This window comes from Mobula hypostoma, chromosome 13 (assembly GCF_963921235.1).
Source record: "Mobula hypostoma chromosome 13, sMobHyp1.1, whole genome shotgun sequence".
Lineage (NCBI taxonomy): Eukaryota > Metazoa > Chordata > Chondrichthyes > Myliobatiformes > Myliobatidae > Mobula > Mobula hypostoma.
Window position 1 is genome coordinate 46985411 of NC_086109.1, and position 20599 is coordinate 47006009.

Here is a 20599-nt window from a genome sequence, read left to right on the forward strand (position 1 = left end):
ATGTAACTCCACTTTTTAAAAAAGGAGGGAGAGAGAAACCGGGGAATTATAGACTGGTTAGCCTAACGTCGGTGGTGGGGAAACTGCTGGAGTCAGTTATCAAGGATGTGATAACAGCACATTTGGAAAGCGGTGAAATGATCGGACAAAGTCAGCATGAATTTGTGAAAGGAAAATCATGTCTGACGAATCTCATAGAATTTTTTGAGGATGTAACTAGTAGAGTGGATAGGGGAGAACCAGTGGATGTGGTATATTTGGATTTTCAAAAGGCTTTTGACAAGGTCCCACACAGGAGATTAGTGTGCAAACTTAAAGCACACGGTATTGGGGGTAAGGTAGTGGTGTGGGTGGAGAATTGGTTAGCAGACAGGAAGCAAAGAGTGGGAATAAACGGGACCTTTTCAGAATGGCAGGCGGTGACCAGTGGGGTACCGCAAGGCTCAGTGCTGGGACCCCAGTTGTTTACAATATATATTAATGACTTGGATGAGGGAATTAAATGCAGCATCTCCAAGTTTGCGGATGACATGAAGCTGGGTGGCAGTGTTAGCTGTGAGGAAGATGCTAAGAGGATGCAGGGTGACTTGGATAGGTTGGGTGAGTGGGCAAATTCATGGCAGATGCAATTTAATGTGGATAAATGTGAAGTTATCCACTTTGGTGGCAAAAATAGGAAAACAGATTATTATCTGAATGGTGGCCGATTAGGAAAAGGGGAGGTGCAACGAGACCTGGGTGTCATTATACACCAGTCATTGAAAGTGGGCATGCAGGTACAGCAGGCAGTGAAAAAGGCGAATGGTATGCTGGCATTTATAGCGAGAGAATTCGAGTACAGGAGCAGGGAGGTACTACTGCAGTTGTACAAGGTCTTGGTGAGACCACACCTGGAGTATTGTGTGCAGTTTTGGTCCCCTAATCTGAGGAAAGACATCCTTGCCATAGAGGGAGTACAAAGAAGGTTCACCAGATTGATTCCTGGGATGGCAGGACTTTCATATGAAGAAAGACTGGATGAACTGGGCTTGTACTCGTTGGAATTTAGAAGATTGAGGGGGGATCTGATTGAAACGTATAAGATCCTAAAGGGATTGGACAGGCTAGATGCAGGAAGATTGTTCCCGATGTTGGGGAAGTCCAGAACGAGGAGCCACAGTTTGAGGATAGAGGGGAAGCCTTTTAGGACCGAGATTAGGAAAAACTTCTTCACATGGAGAGTGGTGAATCTGTGGAATTCTCTGCCACAGGAAACAGTTGAGGCCAGTTCATTGGCTATATTTAAGAGGGAGTTAGATATGGCCCTTGTGGCTACGGGGGTCAGGGGGTATGGAGGGAAGGCTGGGGTGGGGTTCTGAGTTGGATGATCAGCCATGATCATAATAAATAGCGGTGCAGGCTCGAAGGGCCGAATGGCCTACTCCTGCACCTATTTTCTATGTTTCTATATCGGTAGCTTCGCCAAGAAAGCTGGTCATTTTTCAGTAGCATCCATAATGGTGACTTCAGGACCTTGAACTGACAGATTTATTTCTCTCATATGGTTAAAAATATCTACCAGGTAAGCCAACCCATGGATATAGTAACACATAAAAATTGCTGGTGAATACAGCAGGCCAGGCAGCATCCATAGGAAGAGGTACAGTCGACGTTTCGGGCTGAGACCCTTCGTCAGGACTAACTGAAAGAAGAGATAGTAAGAGATTTGAAAGTGGGAGGGGGAGGGGGAGATCCGAAATGGTAGGAGAAGATAGGAGGGGGAAGGGATGGAGCTAAGAGTTGGAAAGTTGATTGGCGAAAGGGATATGAGAGGATCATGGGATGGACGGGAGGCCCAGGGAGAAAGAAAGGGGGGGAGGCCCAGAGGATGGGCAAGGAGTATAGTGAGAGGGACAGAGGGAGAAAAAGGAGAGAGAGAAAAAAAATAATAATAAAAGATAAATAAATAGCGGATGGGATATGAAGGGGAGGTGGGGCATTAACGGAAGTTAGGGAAGTTAATGTTCATGCCATCAGGTTGGAGGCTACCCAGATGGAAAATAAGGTGTTGTTCCTCCAACCTGAGTGTGGCTTCATCTTTACAGTAGAGGAGGCCGTGGATAGACATATCAGAATGGGAATGGGACATGGAATTAAAATGTGTGGCCACTGGGAGATCCTGCTTTCTCTGGCGGACAGAGTGTAGGTGTTCAGCAAAACGGTCTTCCAGCCTGTGTCGGGTCTTGCCAATATATAGAAGGCCGCATCGAGAGCACCGGACGCAGTATATCACCCCAGCTGACTCACAGGCGAAGTGTCACCTCACCTAGAAGGACTCTCTGGGGTCCTGAATGGTGGTGAGGGAGGAAGTGTAAGGGCATGTATAGCACTTGTTCCGCTTACAAGGATAAGTGCTGGGAGGGAGATCGGTAGGAAGGGATAAGGGGGACGAATGGACAAGGGAGTCGCGTAGGGAGCGATCCCTGCGGAAAGCAGAGAGAGGGGAGAGGGAAAGATGTGCTCAGTGGCGGGATCCCACTGGAGGTGGCAGAAGTTATGGAGAATAATATGTTGGACCTGGAGGCTGGTGGGGTGGTAGGTGAGGACAAGGGGAACCCTATTCCTAGTGGGGTGGCGGGAGGATGGGGTGAGAGCAAATGTGCGTGAAATGGGAGAGATGCATTTCACTATATTACATTTCACCATATCACCGTTACAGCATGGAAACAGACCATCTCGGCCCTTCTAGTCCGTGCCGAACGCTTACTCTCACCTAATCCCACCGACCTGCACTCAGCTTGTAACCCTCCATTCCTTTCCAGTCCACATAACTGTCCAATTTAACTTTAAACGACAACATCAAACCTGCCTCAACCACTTCTGCTGGAAGCTTGTTCCACACAGCTACAACTCTCTGAGTAAAGAAGTTCCCCCTCATGTTACCCCTAAACTCTTGCCCTTTAACTCTCAACTCATGTCCTCTTGATTGAATCTCCTCCACTCTATGGAAAAAGCCTATCCACGTCAACTCTATCTATCCCCCTCATAATTTTAAATACTGTACCTCTAACAAGTTCCCCCTCAACCTTTTACGTTCCAGAGAATAAAGACCCAACTTGTTCAACCTTTCTCTGTAACTCAGGTGATATAATAGCTGATAAAATAATTTCAATCCTACGATCCAGAATTTTGGATAGAATTTTAGTATCAACATTAAGCAGAGTTTGGTCTATATGAAGAGCATTCAGCTGGGTTCTTATTTTTTTTTAAGAATAAGCGAAATAGAGGCTTTGTAAAAAGATTGTGGCAGCCCATCCAGCTTAAAAGGCTGAACATAAATGAGGTATAAGCAGTGAGGAAAAAGCCTTATGAAATTCTCCAGAAAATCCATCAGGACTCGGAGCCTTCCCTGAATGCAATGAACGTACAACCTCAGTAATTTCCTCATAAGAAATAGGTTGATCCAACTGTTTTCGATTATCAGCAGAAAGTTCAGGAATGTTTAATTGATCTAAAAAAAATTCGTTACAGTATTATCTTTAGGAGGGTCAGACCTGTAAAGTTAGAATAAAATTCTCTAAAGGTATCTTTTATTTCTAAATACACATCAAAATTGCTGGTGAATGCAGCAGGCCAGGCAGCATCTCTAGGAAGAGGTACAGTCGACGTTTCAGGTCAAGACCCTTCGTCAGGACTAACTGAAGGAAGAGTTAGTAAGAGATTTGAAAGTGGGAGGGGGAGGGGGAGATCCAAAATGATAGGAGAAGACAGGAGGGGGAGGGATGGAGCCAAGAGCTGGACAGGTGATTGGAAAAGGGATATGAGAGGATCATGGGACAGGAGACCCAGGGAGAAAGACAAGTGGGGGGGGGGGGAACCCAGAGGATGGGCAAGGGGTATAGTCAGAGGGACAGAGGGAGAAAAAGGAGAGTGAGAGAAAGAATGTGTGATTATAAAAATAAATAATGGATGGGGTACGAGGGGGAGGTGGGGCATTAAGCGGAAGTTAGAGAAGTCAATGTCATGCCATCAGGTTGGAGGCTACCCAGACGGAATATAAGGTGTTCAGACAGAATATAAGGTGTTGTTCCTCCAACCTGAGTGTGGCTTCATCTTTACAGTAGAGGAGGCTGTGGATAGACATGTCAGAATGGGAATGGGACGTGGAATTAAAATGTGTGGCCACTGGGAGATCCTGCTTTCTCTGGCGGACAGAGCTAGGTGTTCAGCAAAGCGGTCTCCCAGTCTGCGTCGGGTCTCGCCAATATGTGGAAGGCCACATCGGGAGCACCGGACGCAGTATATCACCCCAGCCAACTCACAGGTGAAGTGTCGCCTCACCTGGAAGGACTGTCTGGGGCCCTGAATGGTGGTAAGGGAGGAAGTGTAAGGGCATGTGTAGAACTTGTTCTGCTTACAAGGATAAGTGCCAGGAGGGAGATCAGTGGGGAGGGATGGGGGGGGACGAATGGACAAGGGAGTCGCGTAGGGAGCGATCCCTGCAGAAAGCAGAGTTGGGTGGAGGGAAAGATGTGCTTAGTGGTGGGATCCCGTTGAAGGTGGCGGAAGTTACGGAGAATAATATGTTGGACCCAGAGGCTGGTGGGGTGGTAGATGAGGACCAGGGGAACCCTATTCCTAGTGGGGTGGCGGGAGGATGGAGTGAGAGCAGATGTACGTGAAATGGGGGAGATGCGTTTAAGAGCAGAGTTGATAGTGGAGGAAGGGAAGCCCCTTTCTTTAAAAAAGAAAGACATCTCCCTTGTCCTGGAATGAAAAGCCTCAGGTGGAGATGGAGGAATTGCAAGAAAGGGATATGGTGGAGGAAGGGAAGCCTCTTCCATGGATACAGTCCTTTTTTCAAACTGTTCCAATACTGAGTTTCTTTATCTTTCAAAAAAGTGACACTTCTGTCCTAGTTTGAACAAGCGTATCATTTCTTAATGCATGTATGCGTTTCTAAATGACTGTAAAAGAGGACTGAGTGTTCTCATAATCTAAAAAAAGACTTGTCCTCTTGAAAGCCAGTGAACTCCATGTCGTAGAGGTGCACTTCATATTCTGCACCCATTTCTTGGCAAAGTCTTAAAATGCAATTATTCAGGGACGTGCTTCTCAAAAAGTTAATGACTTTTATGGCTGTTGATGTAACTACTTTCATGGTTGTTAGTAGAGTCTTTGTTGCCCGTGTATATCTGTGTAGAAAAAAAGCAATGATTGACGACGATGTGAAGAGTTTTTTTCACTGAAGTATCAAAACCAGATGTATTACCAAGCATCACAGGAGCTCCATCTGTGCAGAGTATGAAGCTTTTCTTTCCAGTCGGTTTTGTTTGGCAAAAATAACTTTTTTTTTTACCATTTCCAAAATGCTGATGGCCTTTGTAGCCTCCGAATAGGAGTCACAAAATGAGATTTTTTTTCCTTTGGCATCAGCATGCGCATAATGAACCAAAACAAGGAGCTGACTACAGTCATCCCTCCTTATCCGCGAGTTCCGTGTGTGCGAATTCAACCAACCGCGAATCGAGAAAACCCAGAAGTGCTCTTCCAGCACTTGTTGTTCGAACATGTACAGACTTTTTTTTCTTGTCATTATTCCCTAAACAATGAAGTATTACAACTATTTTACGTAACATTTACATTGTATTAGGTATTGTAAGTAATCTAGAGATGATTTAAAGTATACAGGAGGATGTGCATAGGTTATTGTGGATCGGGATCGAAAGAAAACCAGCAGTTCTCTTACAAAGTAAGTCGGAACAGTTACATCCGGTATTATTTAGAGTCAGTTAGTCAAATGTTGGTCTTAGTATATAGTATATATTTTACTTCTCTGTGCATTTAAAAAAAATAAGAAATGTATGTTTCAGCTCCGGGCTCGGGAACAGAAATTCCCTAGTTCGATCCAGTGGCAGACTGCTCCTGAGCGCGCTCTCCATCTGTGCCGGGTTGATGTGGAGGATCAAAAACCCAAAACCCAATAATTAAACCACTGCGTTGCTTAGTAATAATTGTAGCTTTCATCGGAGCAGGGCCTTTCTCACTTTATCCTTTAAAATTGTTCCAGTCGTTGACCAACTGTAGCCTAACACTTTTCCAATGACCGATGGCGTTTCACCTCTTTCTGATCGCTTTATTATTTCCACTGTATTTTAAATCGTGATTGTGATTATTTTCGTGAACAGAAACACTGTGGATTCAGAGCTCCACTGCTGGGTCCTAATGTCCACCGCACTGAGACAGGTTAAATAAGGTCTGGGGTTCCGCTGGGTCCTAAGTTCCACCTTATGTAGACAGGTTGAATAAGGTACTTGAGCATCCGCGAAGGGTCCTGGAACCAATCCCTCGCGGATAAGGAGGGCTGACTGTACATTGAGAGATGTCTGCAGTTTTATCCAGTTGAATCTTGAATGGGGAATTGTGAGGCCGCCAATTCCTCAATGACCTTCAAAATGTTAAAATAACATCTTTTCCAGAAGGTATCACATTATTTGATAAGGGGACTGTTTCCAGTTTTATCTTCTGTTCCAGTCCACAAACCAGCTCGACCATTTCCGGTGTGCATGGCTTTACTAAAGTCTCTCCAATTGTGTTGAGTTTCTTTTGTTGGGCAATCGTTAAGCAGCTTTTTAGGAAGGAAAAGGATTTTGTGAAATGGCAAATCCAAGTTTTGGAAGTGTCCCAGCTTTTTCAAATTAAACTTTCTTTGCACAAAAAATAACAGCATTATACTTCTTTTTCTTCAACATTTCAACTTAAATTGGGCCTGGAAAATAAATAAATCAAGCTAAAATTTGATTCAGTTGACATTTGTGAAACTCAATATTTTGTGTGGTTTTAAGTAATTCGTTTGATAAATATTTTTTTTAAAGTAAGTAGTCTGTATGTTAAGTGAAGTGTAAGATATTCAAGGAATTTGCGATCACGTTTGATCTAGCAGCAGGTCTAATAACTACCATAATTTTAAAGTAGTGATGAGTGTGCTATAAATGTTATTTTGAGATATTTGTAACAACTGTAATGTGACATGACAGTATCTGTGATTTCTATTGGTGACAAAGTCACAGGTACTGCTAATGCTACAGTGGTTTGTTGTCAACATTCATAATTAAAGGAAATGTTAAATTTCAGTTGGAGATTAGTGACAACAGACATAATTTTTTTCCCCACCTAAGTTCACGGATCCCCTGGAATCTATCCATGGTCTCCTGAGAGGGTCTGTGGACCCCAGGTTAACAACCCCTGCCCTACCAAATGAAGTTCCGACTCATCTCTGTTCTAAAGGGACGTCTTTCTATTCTGAGGCTGTGTCCTGTTGTCCTAGACTCCTCCACTTTCAGAAACTTCCCTTCCATGTCTACTGTATCCAGGCCTTTCAATATTCAGTAGGTTTCAATGAAATCCCCCCGCCCCCCCATTCTTCTGAACAGTAAGTACCTAGTTCTTTACAGTGGACTGAAAAATCTTACTAAAATCAGCCTTGTAATATCCTGTCTTCTGACATTTGCAATCTTTCAGTACTCTGGAACCATTCCTATCTCTGCTGATTCTTGAAAGATCACTCCAAATGCCTCAAATCTCTTGAGCTAACTCTTTCAGAACTCTAGGATGTCCATTTGGTTCGGGTGACTTGTCCATCTTCAGACCTGTCATCTTCCAAAGTACCTTCTCCAAAGTACAAGTGACTGCATTCTCTTCTGTCCCAGACCCACTATGGAATTCCTGGCATGCTGCTGCTGTCTTCCATAGTGAAGACTGAAGTAAATTACTTATTCAGTTCATCTGCTGTTTCATTGTTCCCTGTACTACTTCTCAAGCATCATTTTTCAACAGTCTGATGTCCACTCTTGCCTCTCTTTTACCCTTTAGGTGTCTGAAAAATGTTCTGCTGTCATGTATTATTTGTTAGTTAACCCTTGTATTTTATCTTTTCTTCCCTTATTTTTAGTTGCCTTTTGTTGGTTTTGAAAAGCTTCTCAATCATCTAGCTTCCTGCTAATCTCGGCACTATTTTATGCTTTCCTGCTTTAAAGCAGTCATTGACTTCCCTTGTCAGCTGTTGTTGCTTCATCCTCTTTTTAGAGTGCTGCTGCTTCTTTGGGATGAAATAACTCTTCTGAATTACTCCCATGAACCCCTGCTATTTCTGCTCTACTGTTATCGCTGCTAGAGTCCCCTTCCAAGAAGAAGTATCTCCGCCCGAAACATGAACTGTTGATTTCTCTGCATAGATACTTAATGACCTGTGTTGTGATCCTTCAGCATTTTGTGTATGTTACTGCGGGGCTTATTTCCCTTTTGTTGCTTGGTATTTTTTGCGTTCTGCCATGTATTGTTGGCATGCAGTGTTAGTGCCAGATGTGTGGCAACACTTGTAGGCTGCTCCCAGCACTTCTGAGACATTTCACTGTATGTCATGAACTTGTGATAAATCTAAATCTGAATCTACCATTTTCCAACCAAGTTTCTTTGAGTGCAAATTTTGTGATGCTACATGAAATGAGCAAATGATTTTACTTTGAATGAGTGTGTGAATTTCTGTCCATTTTTGAATTCCTTTCTGAATTTTATTCTCAGCTAGTTGGTAATTTTAAGGAAGGCTTTCAGTCTTTGAAAATAACAAAAAATATGGTTACAGGTGTCCCCCGCTTTTCGAACATTCGCTTTATGAAACCTCACTGCTATGAAAGACCTACATTAGTTCCCTGTTTTCGCTAACAGGTGTTTTTACTGTTACGAAAAAAGGCAGCGTGTGAAAAAAAAACAGTGCACAATAAAATCAGCGCATGCCCCGAGCAGCTGCTCTCCCCCGGATTCGGAACGGCATTCTCGTCGGCATTGCTTAAACACGTGCCTGTGAGCAGCCGTTAGCAAGGTGAGTTCTAAGGTATCGGAAAAGCCTGAAAGAGCTTGTAAGGGTGTTACACTTAGCGTAAAACTAGACATAATTAAGCATTTCGTTCGTGGTGAATGAAGTAAGGACAAAGTGAGTTTGGTTTGTGGAAGTTGACGAAGATGATGTTGAAGAGGTTTTGGCATCCCATGACCAAGAACTGATAGATGAAGAGCTGATGCAATTGGAAGAGGAAAGGATAACAATCGAAACCGAATGGGTAATGATAAAGTACGACTTTAATTTTGAAAGGGTACGTCAGTTTAGGGCATATTTGCAAGATGGTTTGAGTCCTTACAAAGAACTGTATGATAGAAAAATGTGCGAGGCTCAGCAGTCAAGCATACTGTACTGTCGTTTTTCAAGCCTCCCACATCAGACGACGAACCTCGACCTTCGACATTGAGGCAGGTAGAAGATAGGAGAAGATGAGTTGCCTGCCCTAATGGAAACAGACGACGATGAGATGACACCGCAGTGTCCCACCACCCCAACCCCCAGGCCGGGGACAGGTAGCGATTCATGGAGAATGCAGCGGTAGCCGGGAGGCACTAAGCCGAAATAAACATGCTAATTAATTACGTGCCAGGCGGCACCCAATTAATTAGCATGTTTATTTCGGCATTTTTCTTAAAGATGTGCTGGGTGCCTCCCGGTTACCGCTGCACCCCTGTATGCTTCACGGATCGGTGTCAGTTCGCTGCCCGGAGGGTGGGGGGCCACTGCACCACCCAAACTCTGACAGCTCAGTCTAACACACCATCAGTGTGCTCGGCGCTGTCCCAATTCCAGTAAGTGATACTGCACTATACGTACATTATTTCTACTTTAATATTGGCTGTGTATTTCTATGTGTTATTTAGTATGATTTGGCAGCTTCATAGCTTAAAGGTGAGTGCTTGCGTGAGATTTTCGCCACGGAGAACAGTTCAGGCAATGATTGTTGAAAAGTATTTCTACTTTATATAGGCTGTGTATTTATCATATCATTCTGCTTTTACTATATGTTACTGTTATTTTAGGTTTTATGTGTTATTTGGCATGATTTGGTAGGTTATTTTTGGGTCTGAACGCTCACAAAATTTTCCCATATAAATAAATGGTAATTGCTTCTTCGTCTTACGCCATTTCGGCTTACGAACCATTTCATAGGAACGCTCTACCTTTGGAATGCGGGGGAAACCTGTATATCTTAAACTGAATTCAAGAAATGAAACAGTAGCAATGCTATGCTCGATCAATATGTGGCCGAGAAATAATACGCGATTTTGATTGATAAATGGTATCCTAGAACTGCAAATTTCAGATATGAATCTCTTAAAAAAATTATGTTTTGTTTATTTTCCAAAATTATTTCAACTGTTGAAGACTTTGCAGGGCTTGCCAGTATTCAGATCGAGGGGGAAAAACATTGTACTTGAATTTCACCCATGTAAGTCATTAACTCAAACCCCCGAACCTTAGAAACTGACAGGACTCAGACATGAGGAAATCTGCAGATGCTGGAAATTCAAGCGACACACCCTCAAAATGCTGGTGAACGCAGCAGGCCAGACAGCATCTATAGGAAGGTTCTTCCTATAGATGCTACCTGGCCTGCTGCGTTCACCAGCATTTTGTGGGTGTGTTGCTTAAACTGACAGAACTGTTTATTTCTACCAGTGTCACTGTTACGAGCTTTCAACATGTAGTACCAATTCAAGACATATTGTGGGGCTATAGTAGTAAGTTTCACTGGCTGAGCTGTTCATGGTTATGACTGACTTATTTTTAGCGCAATAAGAAAATGTGCTTATTGGAGCAAAAGGTCATTTTGGTAACTTGTGTTACCTTTGATGACCTTCGTGACCACACAACTAAAAAATCAAAATTACTCGAATTATTTACAATTTAAATTGGTGCTGATAGACCTGTTCAAGAGGCTGCAAGTATCAGTCAAAGTCTCTGTACTGGACCCTACCTTGTCAGGCAGCCACAATGCAAGACAACATGGCATGAAATTTCTCACGAGAAAACAAACTACTGGAGAATCTCAGTAAGTCAATCAGCATTTGTGGAGGGAAGGGTTGGCTGAAGTTTCAGGTTGAGACTTGCATCAAGATTAACTGTCCAGAGGGAAAAGAGCCAGTGTAAACAAGTGAAAGGGAGGTATGAGATGGGGGAGTGGGGGGGGGGGTTCCCTCATCACGCACCTCCCCACCACCCTGTTTTAATGTTCTCCTTTCCCCTCTGGCATCCACTCCATCTGCCATTGCTGACACCCATTTGCTCCCCTCCCCCTAATGTTACCATCTGCCCACCTGCCTCTCTTATTTGGGTCCATGTTCCACTTTCCTATCAGATTCTGTCATCTGCAGCCCTTTATTACCTCCACCTTTCACCTCTCAGTCTCTGTTGCTGTTTCCACTCTTCCCTCTTCAATCTGCCTATCACCTCCTCACTTGCATCCACCTATCACTTGCCAGCCTTGACTCCACCACCACCTCTGTACTAGACATCTCTCCTGTCTTCCACCCCACAAAAAGGCTCTCAAGCTGAAATGTTGGTTGTCCATTTATTTCCACAAATGCAGCAGGTTGCACCTTCATTTGCACTCTCTTGTGTCAAGTCTCTGTATTCTTCACGTTTTCATGTTCCTTTGTTAGTGTTCTCCGTTATCGTCTGTTCTCATTCTTTTTGTTCCTTTTTTTTCTGTCCTAACTTTCATTTACCAATTGAACAAATGACCAATACAGTTTATCCCCATGGCTACCTGAGCTTGACTCTGTGAACAGTTCCCTTTCCTCTATTCAACCTTTCTTCTACAACATGAACCTTTTCTTCCCCTTCTGATGAAGGGCCTTTGACCTGAAACATTAATTCTTCTTTTCTTTCAAATACAGTGGCATGCAAAAGTTTGGGCACCCCTGGTCAAAATTTCTATTACTGTGAATAGCTAAGCGAGTAAAAGATGGAACTGATTTCCAAAAGGCATAAAGATAAAGACGACACATTTCTTTAATATTTTAAGCAAGAAAACTTGTTTAATTCCATCTTTTTCTGTTTCAAAATAACAAAAAAGGAAAAGGGCCCAAAGCGAAAGTTTGGGCACCGTGCACGGCCAGTACTTAGTAACACCCCCTTTGGCAAGTATCACAGCTTGTAAACGCTTTTTGTAGCCAGCTAAGAGTCTTTCAATTCTTGTTTGGGGGATTTTCACCCATTCTTCCTTGCAAGAGGCTTCTAGTTCTGTGAGATTCTTGGGCCGTCTTGCATGGGCCAAAAAGTCCTATTTTAACTTCTTCAGTCCACAGGACTTGTTTCCAAAATGCATCAGGCTTGTTTAGATGTTCCTTCGAACCTTTTGAATAGAACTTTTTGTCTGCAATGAGCAAAGGAATGTTTGGAGAAAAAAGGGTGCAGAATTTCATGAAAAGAACCCCTCTCCAACTGTTCAGCACGGGGGTGGATCGATCATGCTTTGGGCTTGTGTTGCAGGCAGTGGCACGGAGAACATTTACTGGTAGAGGGAAGAATGAATTCAATTAAATACCAGCAAATTCTGGAAGCAAACATCACACTGTCTGTAAAAAAGCTGAAGATAAAAAGAAGATGGTTCTACAACAGGATAATGATCCCAAACACACCTCAAAATCCACAATGGACAACCTCAAGAGGCGCAAGCTGAGGGTTTTGCCATGGCCCTCACAGTCCCCCGACCTAAACATCATTGAGAATCTGTGGATAGACCTCAAAAGAGCAGTGCATGCAAGACAGCCCAAGAATCTCTCAGAACTGGAAGCCTTTTGCAAGGAAGAATGGGTGAAAATCCCCCAAACAAGAATTGAAAGACTCTTAGCTGGCAACTAAAGGTGTTTACATGCCAAAGGGTGTGTTACTAAGTACTGCCATGCAGGGTACCCAAACTTTTGCTTCAGGCCCTTTTCCTTTATTGTTATTTTGAAACTGTAAAAGATGGAAACAAAAAAGTTTTCTTGCTTAAAATATGAAAGAAATGTGTCATCTTTAACTTTATGCCTTTTGGAAATCAGTTCATCTTTTACTCGCTTAGCTATTCACAGTAATATAAATTTTGACCAAGGGTGCCCAAACTTTTGCATGCCACTGTATGCTGACTAATTTGCTGACTTTTTAGTACTGTCAGTTTTATTTCTGAATTTTGCCTTTTAAAAAAAAATCATGACTGCGTGTGAAATGCTTCTCATGGGAACTGCTCAAAAAAAGATTGGCTACCGGACAATATTATCTACCATAAACACGTCAATCAAGGGCAATTAAGAAAAAAATTGAGCAGCTTGGTTTCTACCAAAAGCAATTTTCATTTTGCTCAAATATCAGCTTGGGTTGCTGGTAAGTACAAATCCAGTGGAGTTGCCTGCATATATGCACTTACAGTCATTAGAGTACCACAGCTCAGAAACAGGCCCTTCAGCCCATCTAGTCCATGCCATATTATTGTACCTTGCCCCAGTGACCTGCACCTAGGCCGTAGCCCTTCCTGCACCCCCATCCATGTACTTACCCAAACTTCTCTTAAATGTCGAAATCGAGCCCACAGTCACAACTTCCACTGAAGCAAAATGATTCTAGAATTTCTGCATTTGGAACACGGAACCAGTTTACAGATTTCCTTATGTCGATGTGGGTTTCAAGTGTACAGGTGAAACATTCACTAAGTATGGTTTTGCTAAATATTTTCATTTGTATTCATATAATTAGAAGACATTTGTTTTGATAGCTCTTTGGCTGATGTTTTTAAAGTAACTACATGTGGGTCTCGGCCCAAAACGTCGACTGTACCTCTTCCTAGAGATGCTGCCTGGCCTGCTGTGTTCACCAGCAACTTTTATGTGTGTTGCTTGAATTTCCAGCATCTGCAGATTTCCTCGTGTTTACATGTGTGGTTTCATTCATTGTGCCTTTTGAACCCCTCCCAGCAAAAGACCATACTGCTGGAGTTCTTGATTCCTTGAGCACAGCAAGATCTGTCTTGACCAGACAGCAGGGTGTGATCACAGCGGAGAATGTAGACTTGTGTTCAGCAAGATCATTGCATCAGACTCTATAATGTGTTTCTTAACTTAATTGCCCTTTGGTTGATGCTTAACATTGTAAATATTTTTATAAGTAGTATATTGAGCAAGCTTTGGTCATGACTGGTGTTGTACCAAACCTCATTATGTTCTTTTCCCTTGTTCATACCACCTCCTTGATTGCATCAACATTTTAGTGTGATGGTGAAGCCAAGGGGTGCTATTTAGAGTGCCCTAATGCAATCCTAATTAAGTTTCCCAGACAGAGTAATAGATCTAAGTAAATTATGTGCAGTTAGTTGTGATGTTTTAGTGGCAAAAAGTTTTGGCATATTTAAACATAGTAATGGAAATTGGTGGTTCATCTTTCCAGTTGGTGACATGGTAGTTAGTGGTTCGCACAATGTTTTAAGGCTCAGGTGACTTGGTTCAATTCTAGCTGCTCTCTGTAAGGAGTTTGTACATTCTGTCCATGACTGCGTGGATTTCCTCTGGGTGCTCCAGTTTCCTCCCACAGTCCAAAGACCATGGTTGGTAGGTTAATTGGTCATTGTAAATTGCCCCGTGATTTGGTTGGCTAGAATGAAATCGGGGATTGCTAGACCGTGTGGCTCGAAGGACCGGAAGGGCCTATTCTGCATAGTATCTAAATAAATAAATGATCCTTGTACTCAAGCATCTACTTTCTATCCAGGTGCAAGGCGAAGCAATTACTACACTCACAGCGTATGGAACCATGTGATATTTTGTAGCATGATGCTGAAATATCACTTGATATATATTAGACTTGAGTACAGTGTAAATAATGGAATGGATAATGCTATTTCGGCATTTATAAAGCAAGCCAAATCAAATCTATTTTCCAAGGAAATCTGCAAAGCATTTGAAGTTATCTGTTACTGAACATTTTAATTGGATTTTCTGATATAAAGGGTAACAGTAACATAGTCCCCTTGTTCAATTAGCAGTGCTGAAATGAGTTTTCTCCCATTCTCCATGTTTCCATAATCTCTAGGACATTTCCCAAAGTCGTATGACCAAAGGGTGCAAACTCTAATCAAGTCAGTAGCTTCAATTTGTTTCATTCCCTTGCATTGTTTATTCCATTGCCAATGCTTAATAATGTGAGCTTTTGATTATTGGCAGCTTACAAATCAGAAAAATGTGGAATATAGTACCTTATTCATTTCGATGTACTTTTTGAGTGCTATCACTATTGTAGTGAACTTTACTGCCAAGTATGAATAACTGGATGATTGAATAAGAGAGGTTTTGGAAAGGTCAATGGGAAGGAGTTTAGCCTGGTTTACTTCTGGGTAAGAAGGCAGACACAATCTCAGTTCAGAATATTGTTCGAGAAGGTGGTATCTCTGATAGTCTGCACTCCCTCAACCTAGATTTTTTTTGTTCTCCAGTCTCTTGGGTGGGGATGTTAACCCATAACATTCTGACCTGGAAGAGAGTATAAGATGAACTATGGATAACATAATTGGTCTTAGGTATCTCAAATTTAGGACAAAAAGTATTAAGTGGCACAGCTGAGGACAAGTTGACGTATTTATTGGCACTGCCATTATAGTATCATACATCAAAGTTGCTGGTGAACGCAGCAGGCCAAGCAGCATCTGTAGGAAGAGGTGCAGTTGACGTTTCAGGCCGAGACCCTTCGTCAGGACTAACTGAAGGAAGAGTGAGTAAAGGATTTGAAAGTTGGAGGGGGAGATCCAAAATGATAGGAGAAGACAGGAGGGGGAGGGATAGAGCCGAGAGCTGGACAGGTGATAGGCAAAAGGGGATACGAGAGGATCATGGGACAGGAGGTCCGGGAAGAAAGACAAGGGGGGGGTGACCCAGAGGATGGGCAAGAGGTATATTCAGAGGGACAGAGGGAGAAAAAGGAGAGTGAAAGAAAGAATGTGTGCATAAAAATGAGTAACAGATGGGGTACGAGGGAGAGGTGGGGCCTTAGCGGAAGTTAGAGAAGTCGATGTTCATGCCATCAGATTGGAGGCTACCCAGACGGAATATAAGGTGTTGTTCCTCCAACCTGAGTGTGGCTTCATCTTTACAGTAGAGGCAGCCGTGGATAGACATGTCAGAATGGGAATGGGATGTGGAATTAAAATGTGTGGCCACTGGGAGATCCTGCTTTCTCTGGCGGACAGAGCGTAGATGTTCAGCAAAGCGGTCTCCCAGTCTGCGTCGGGTCTCGCCAATATATAAAAGGCCACATCGGGAGCACCGGACGCAGTATATCACCCCAGTCGACTCACAGGTGAAGTGATACTTACCTGGAAGGACTGTTTGGGGCCCTAAATGGTGGTAAGGGAGGAAGTGTAAGGGCATGTGTAGCACTTGTTCCGCTTACACGGGTAAGTGCCAGGAGGGAGATCAGTGGGGAGGGTTGGGGGGGACGAATGGACAAGGGAGTTGTGTAGGGAGCGATCCCTGCGGAATGCAGAGAGAGGTGGGGAGGGAAGGATGTGCTTAGTGGTGGGATCCCGTTGGAGGTGGCGGAAGTTACAGAGAATAATATGTTGGACCCGGAGGCTGGTGGGGTGGTAGGTGAGGACCAGGGGAACCCTATTCCTAGTGGGGTGGCGGGAGGATGGAGTGAGCTCCCTACACAACTCCCTTGTCCATTCGTCCTCCCCATCCCTCCCCACTGATCTCCCTCCTGGCACTTATCCGTGTAAGCGGAACAAGTGCTACACATGCCCTTACACTTCCTCCCTTACCACCATTCAGGGCCCCAAACAGTCCTTCCAGGTGATGCATCACTTCACCTGTGAGTCGACTGGGGTGATATACTGCGTCCGGTGCTCCCGATGTGGCCTTTTATATATTGGCGAGACCCGACGCAGACTGGGAGACCGCTTTGCTGAACATCTACGCTCTGTCCGCCAGAGAAAGCAGGATCTCCCAGTGGCCACACATTTTAATTCCACATCCCATTCCCATTCTGACATGTCTATCCACGGCCTCCTCTACTGTAAAGATGAAGCCACACTCAGGTTGGAGGAACAACACCTTATATTCCGTCTGGTTAGCCTCCAACCTGATGGCATGAACGTCGACTTCTCTAACTTCTGCTAAGGCCCCACCTCCCCCTCGTACCCCATCTGTTACTCATTTTTATGCACACATTCTTTCTCTCACTCTCCTTTTTCTCCCTCTGTCCCTCTGAATATACCTCTTGCCCATCCTCTGGGTCACCCCCCCCCTTGTCTTTCTTCCCAGATCTCCGGTCCCACGATCCTCTCGTATCCCCTTTTGCCTATCACCTGTCCAACTCTCGGCTCTATCCCTCCCCCTCCTGTCTTCTCCTATCATTTTGGATCTCCCCCTCCAACTGTCAAATCCTTTACTCACTCTTCCTTCAGTTAGTCCTGACGAAGGGTCTCGGCCTGAAACGTCGACTGCACCTCTTCCTACAGATGCTGCTTGGCCTGCTGCATTCACCAGCAACTTTGATGTATGTTGCTTGAATTTCCAGCATCTGTAGAATTCCTGTTGTTTGCCATTATAGTATGTTGAGTTTTTGAGAACTGTCACTTTTATCCTACTACTGTTTCTAAATTTTTCCATTCAGTTTTTGAAAGTCTGTACTTTATTTTCCCACTCAACTTTATCAAATGGTTTGGCGATTTAAGTCAGGGGTCCCCAACCTTTTTTTTGCACTACGGACTGGTTTAATATTGACAATATTCTTGCAGACCAGCCGACCCGGGGCAGGGGTGGGTAAGGTTGCCAACGGACAAGAGTAGCAGTCAAATACGTTGTGTTTACCGCGAGAAAGACCACAATGACCATGAAGCCTTGCGTGGGCACCAGTGCGCACGCGTGCCTGCGCATGCGTGTACCTGCCGATTTTTTTTTCTCTACAAATCGTTTTTGGCGATTCTGTTCGGGGGGGGGGTAGGGGTGTTAATCACGACCGGAATATAGGTGATAAGTGGCTAATACACTCAATGTCGTTTCTAAAAGGGTTTATCTAACGAATTTAATATTAAACACAGCGCATATTTTTCTCGCATGAATGTAGTGATAAGTCAATTATCAGGGGAGCTTGAAGTAAGTGTTGAACGAACTTCCAGTAGAAGTGGCAGAAGCAGGTTCGATATTATCATTTAAAGAAACATTGGATAGGTATATGGACAGCAAAGGAATGGAGGGTTGTGGGCTGAGTGCAGGTCGGTGGGAGTAGCTGAGAGTAGAGCAGAGATGGCCTGTTTCCGTGCTGTAATTGTTAAATGGTTATATAAGTCACTTATAAGTCAATAACATCATTACATTTTGAGTAACGTTTGGATATTAAACACACAGCACATATTTTCCTTGTATGAACATATAAAATCATTGCAACACACCAATATCGGTGAATCAGTGGGAGCACTGGGCTTGTTTTCCTGCAACGAGACGGTCCCATCGAGGGGTGATGGGAGACAGCGTTACTCGAAGGGAGTTCCTTATGTCCAGTCTATTCCGCAGTTTAGTTTTCGTTGCGTTCATTGCAGAAAACTTCGCTTCGCAGAAAAATGTTGGAAATGGAAACAATGTTTTCAGTGCTTTCATGGCTATCTCAGGATATTCAGCCTTGACTTTGATCCAGAATGCCGGCAGAGATGTTATGTCAAACATACTTTTCAGCCCGTCGTCATTTGCAAGCTCAAGAAGTTGATCTCCTTCCCGTGCTGACATGGATGATGCGTGGGTAATGATCTCACATGCGTAATGACCTCACGTGTGTTCAAGCTCAACAGTGGACATGACAGAACGAGGAAAGGTGTAGCTGACTCATATCACCAAATTATATCGTTTCCTCACGGCCCGGTAGCACATGCTTTGCGGCCCGGTGGTTGGGGACCGCTGATTTAAGTGAATAAAGATATAGGGACATGAAATTTCCACAATCTGTTCCTTTTGAACTTCAAATTATGGCAGTCCAGTTGCAATATTTGCTCTGAGTTTGTGGTGTCTGGCAAAGAGTGTTTGTAACTGAAAAGACCTGATAAAAGGAGCTTGGTAACCAGTTGCACTAATCATGAATATTGTTAACTGTGAAAGTTGTTTGAAGGAAATTAGCTAACATTCAATTTCTTAGTATTGACTCAATATTGACTGTTGAGAGGGTTCCTTCTGGGTGGGGTACCATTAGTAATGGATATTTGTCATGGATGAAAATTGTGAGCTGATTAAATTTGTTCCTTGATTTGAGAGCGGGTTATTACTGATGGCTTGCATTAACTGCATCTGTAAAGAATATTTTTAATTTCTCAAAGAAAAAAGCTGCATTTAAAAGTAAATGTGCAGATACTGCTGAAGTTGTAAACTGTGAATGACCTTTATCGATACACGTATTTATTTTGTGGCTCTTTGAATTTGTTCTTGGTGTGCTTGATTTTTCCTTCTGTTGCATCTTATTGTGGCTTGTGAACAAAATTATTTTTAATGCATTTATTTCAGTTTATTAGAATTTCCTTCATGGTCTGAAATAGTTTGAATATCCTTTACATCTTTTTTCCTAGGCACAGAGCAATGGCCTCCTGGTGTGTCCTTGAAATACGTAGGAGGGGACCAATTTGGTCATGTTAATATGGTGATGGTGCGATCACTGGAGCCTCAGGAAGTTACCGATGTCAGTGTTCAAATGCGAAGTCCAACTACGCCTGCAATGTACCAGGGGCAATGGCGCATGTGCACAGCTACGGGGCTTTACTTTGGAGGTAATGTTTCGCCTTTCTCCCTGAATGTACCTGGTCTGTAAATTGAGGCCTTCTTGAAATGTGGGGTTATTGTATGTGGCCAATGAACCTGAGATTATGAACAATTTATTGCATTGTTTTCGGATTTTAATTCTGTTTATAGAGGGTAATCTACAAGTAATTTTTTTTTGTCTAATTGGTATTTGCTTGTGTCCTAAATGCTATGTCGAGTATGGTTTTAAAAATGTTTCTGTTAACAGGAACTCTATTTTAAATAGCAAATATGTCACAAAATTCAGCACTAGACTTGTGTACAAAGACCACTTCAGCTGCAAAAAAAAATTGCCAAGCTAATCATGATTCCATATTTTGTGTCACTTTCAGATGTGATTTGGGTGATTCTGAGTGTAGAAATCGGAGGCCTTTTAGGAGTTACACAGCAGCTTTCTTCATTTGAAACAGAATTTTCTTCACAACCCTGTCGCAAGATTGAAGGCAATTTTAACCCTTTCGCTTCACCACAGAAAAACCGGCAATCTGATGACAACAGTGTGAAGGACCCTGGGGGCCAAAGTACAAATGTCATTAGTAAAAATGCGTGGGCCCCAAATGAAGACCAAAATGAACAAGATCAAAATGGACTGTCGCAGAACTCTGTAAATATCTCCCCTAACAGTCACTCTAGCAACTTATCTGTGGTGACTTACAGTCAGGTAAATACAGAATGATTGATTTATTTTGATTGCCCCATCTCTATTTTTATATGCATGTGTGAGTGACTTTAGAAAAGGTGTGAGGAGCGAGCTTTTCCTTTTTATTTTGTGAAGAACCACTGAAGACCCCTGTCGCAAGTCATTCTCCAGGCAGGGTACTACAGAAGGCTGTCTATCTTTTAACTTGTAATGAAAGTAAACCATAACTGCTGAAGCAATTGCTGGATTAGTGGGGTTGCATTCAAATTTGATAGCGTTTCTTATCTTGTATTG

At 43.1% G+C, this 20599-nt stretch overlaps 1 protein-coding gene across 4 annotated transcripts in view; it reads left to right on the forward strand.

Moving 5' to 3' along the window:
* The window catches only part of ilrun (inflammation and lipid regulator with UBA-like and NBR1-like domains), a 138820-nt gene that overhangs the window by 82818 nt on the left and 35403 nt on the right, over nt 1-20599 (forward strand). For all 4 annotated transcript variants that reach the window (XM_063065631.1, XM_063065633.1, XM_063065632.1 and 1 more), the window contains exons 3-4: nt 19437-19634; nt 19998-20326. In XM_063065631.1, the coding sequence (XP_062921701.1) occupies nt 19437-19634; nt 19998-20326 (527 nt within the window). The remainder of the gene's footprint in view (nt 1-19436; nt 19635-19997; nt 20327-20599) is intronic.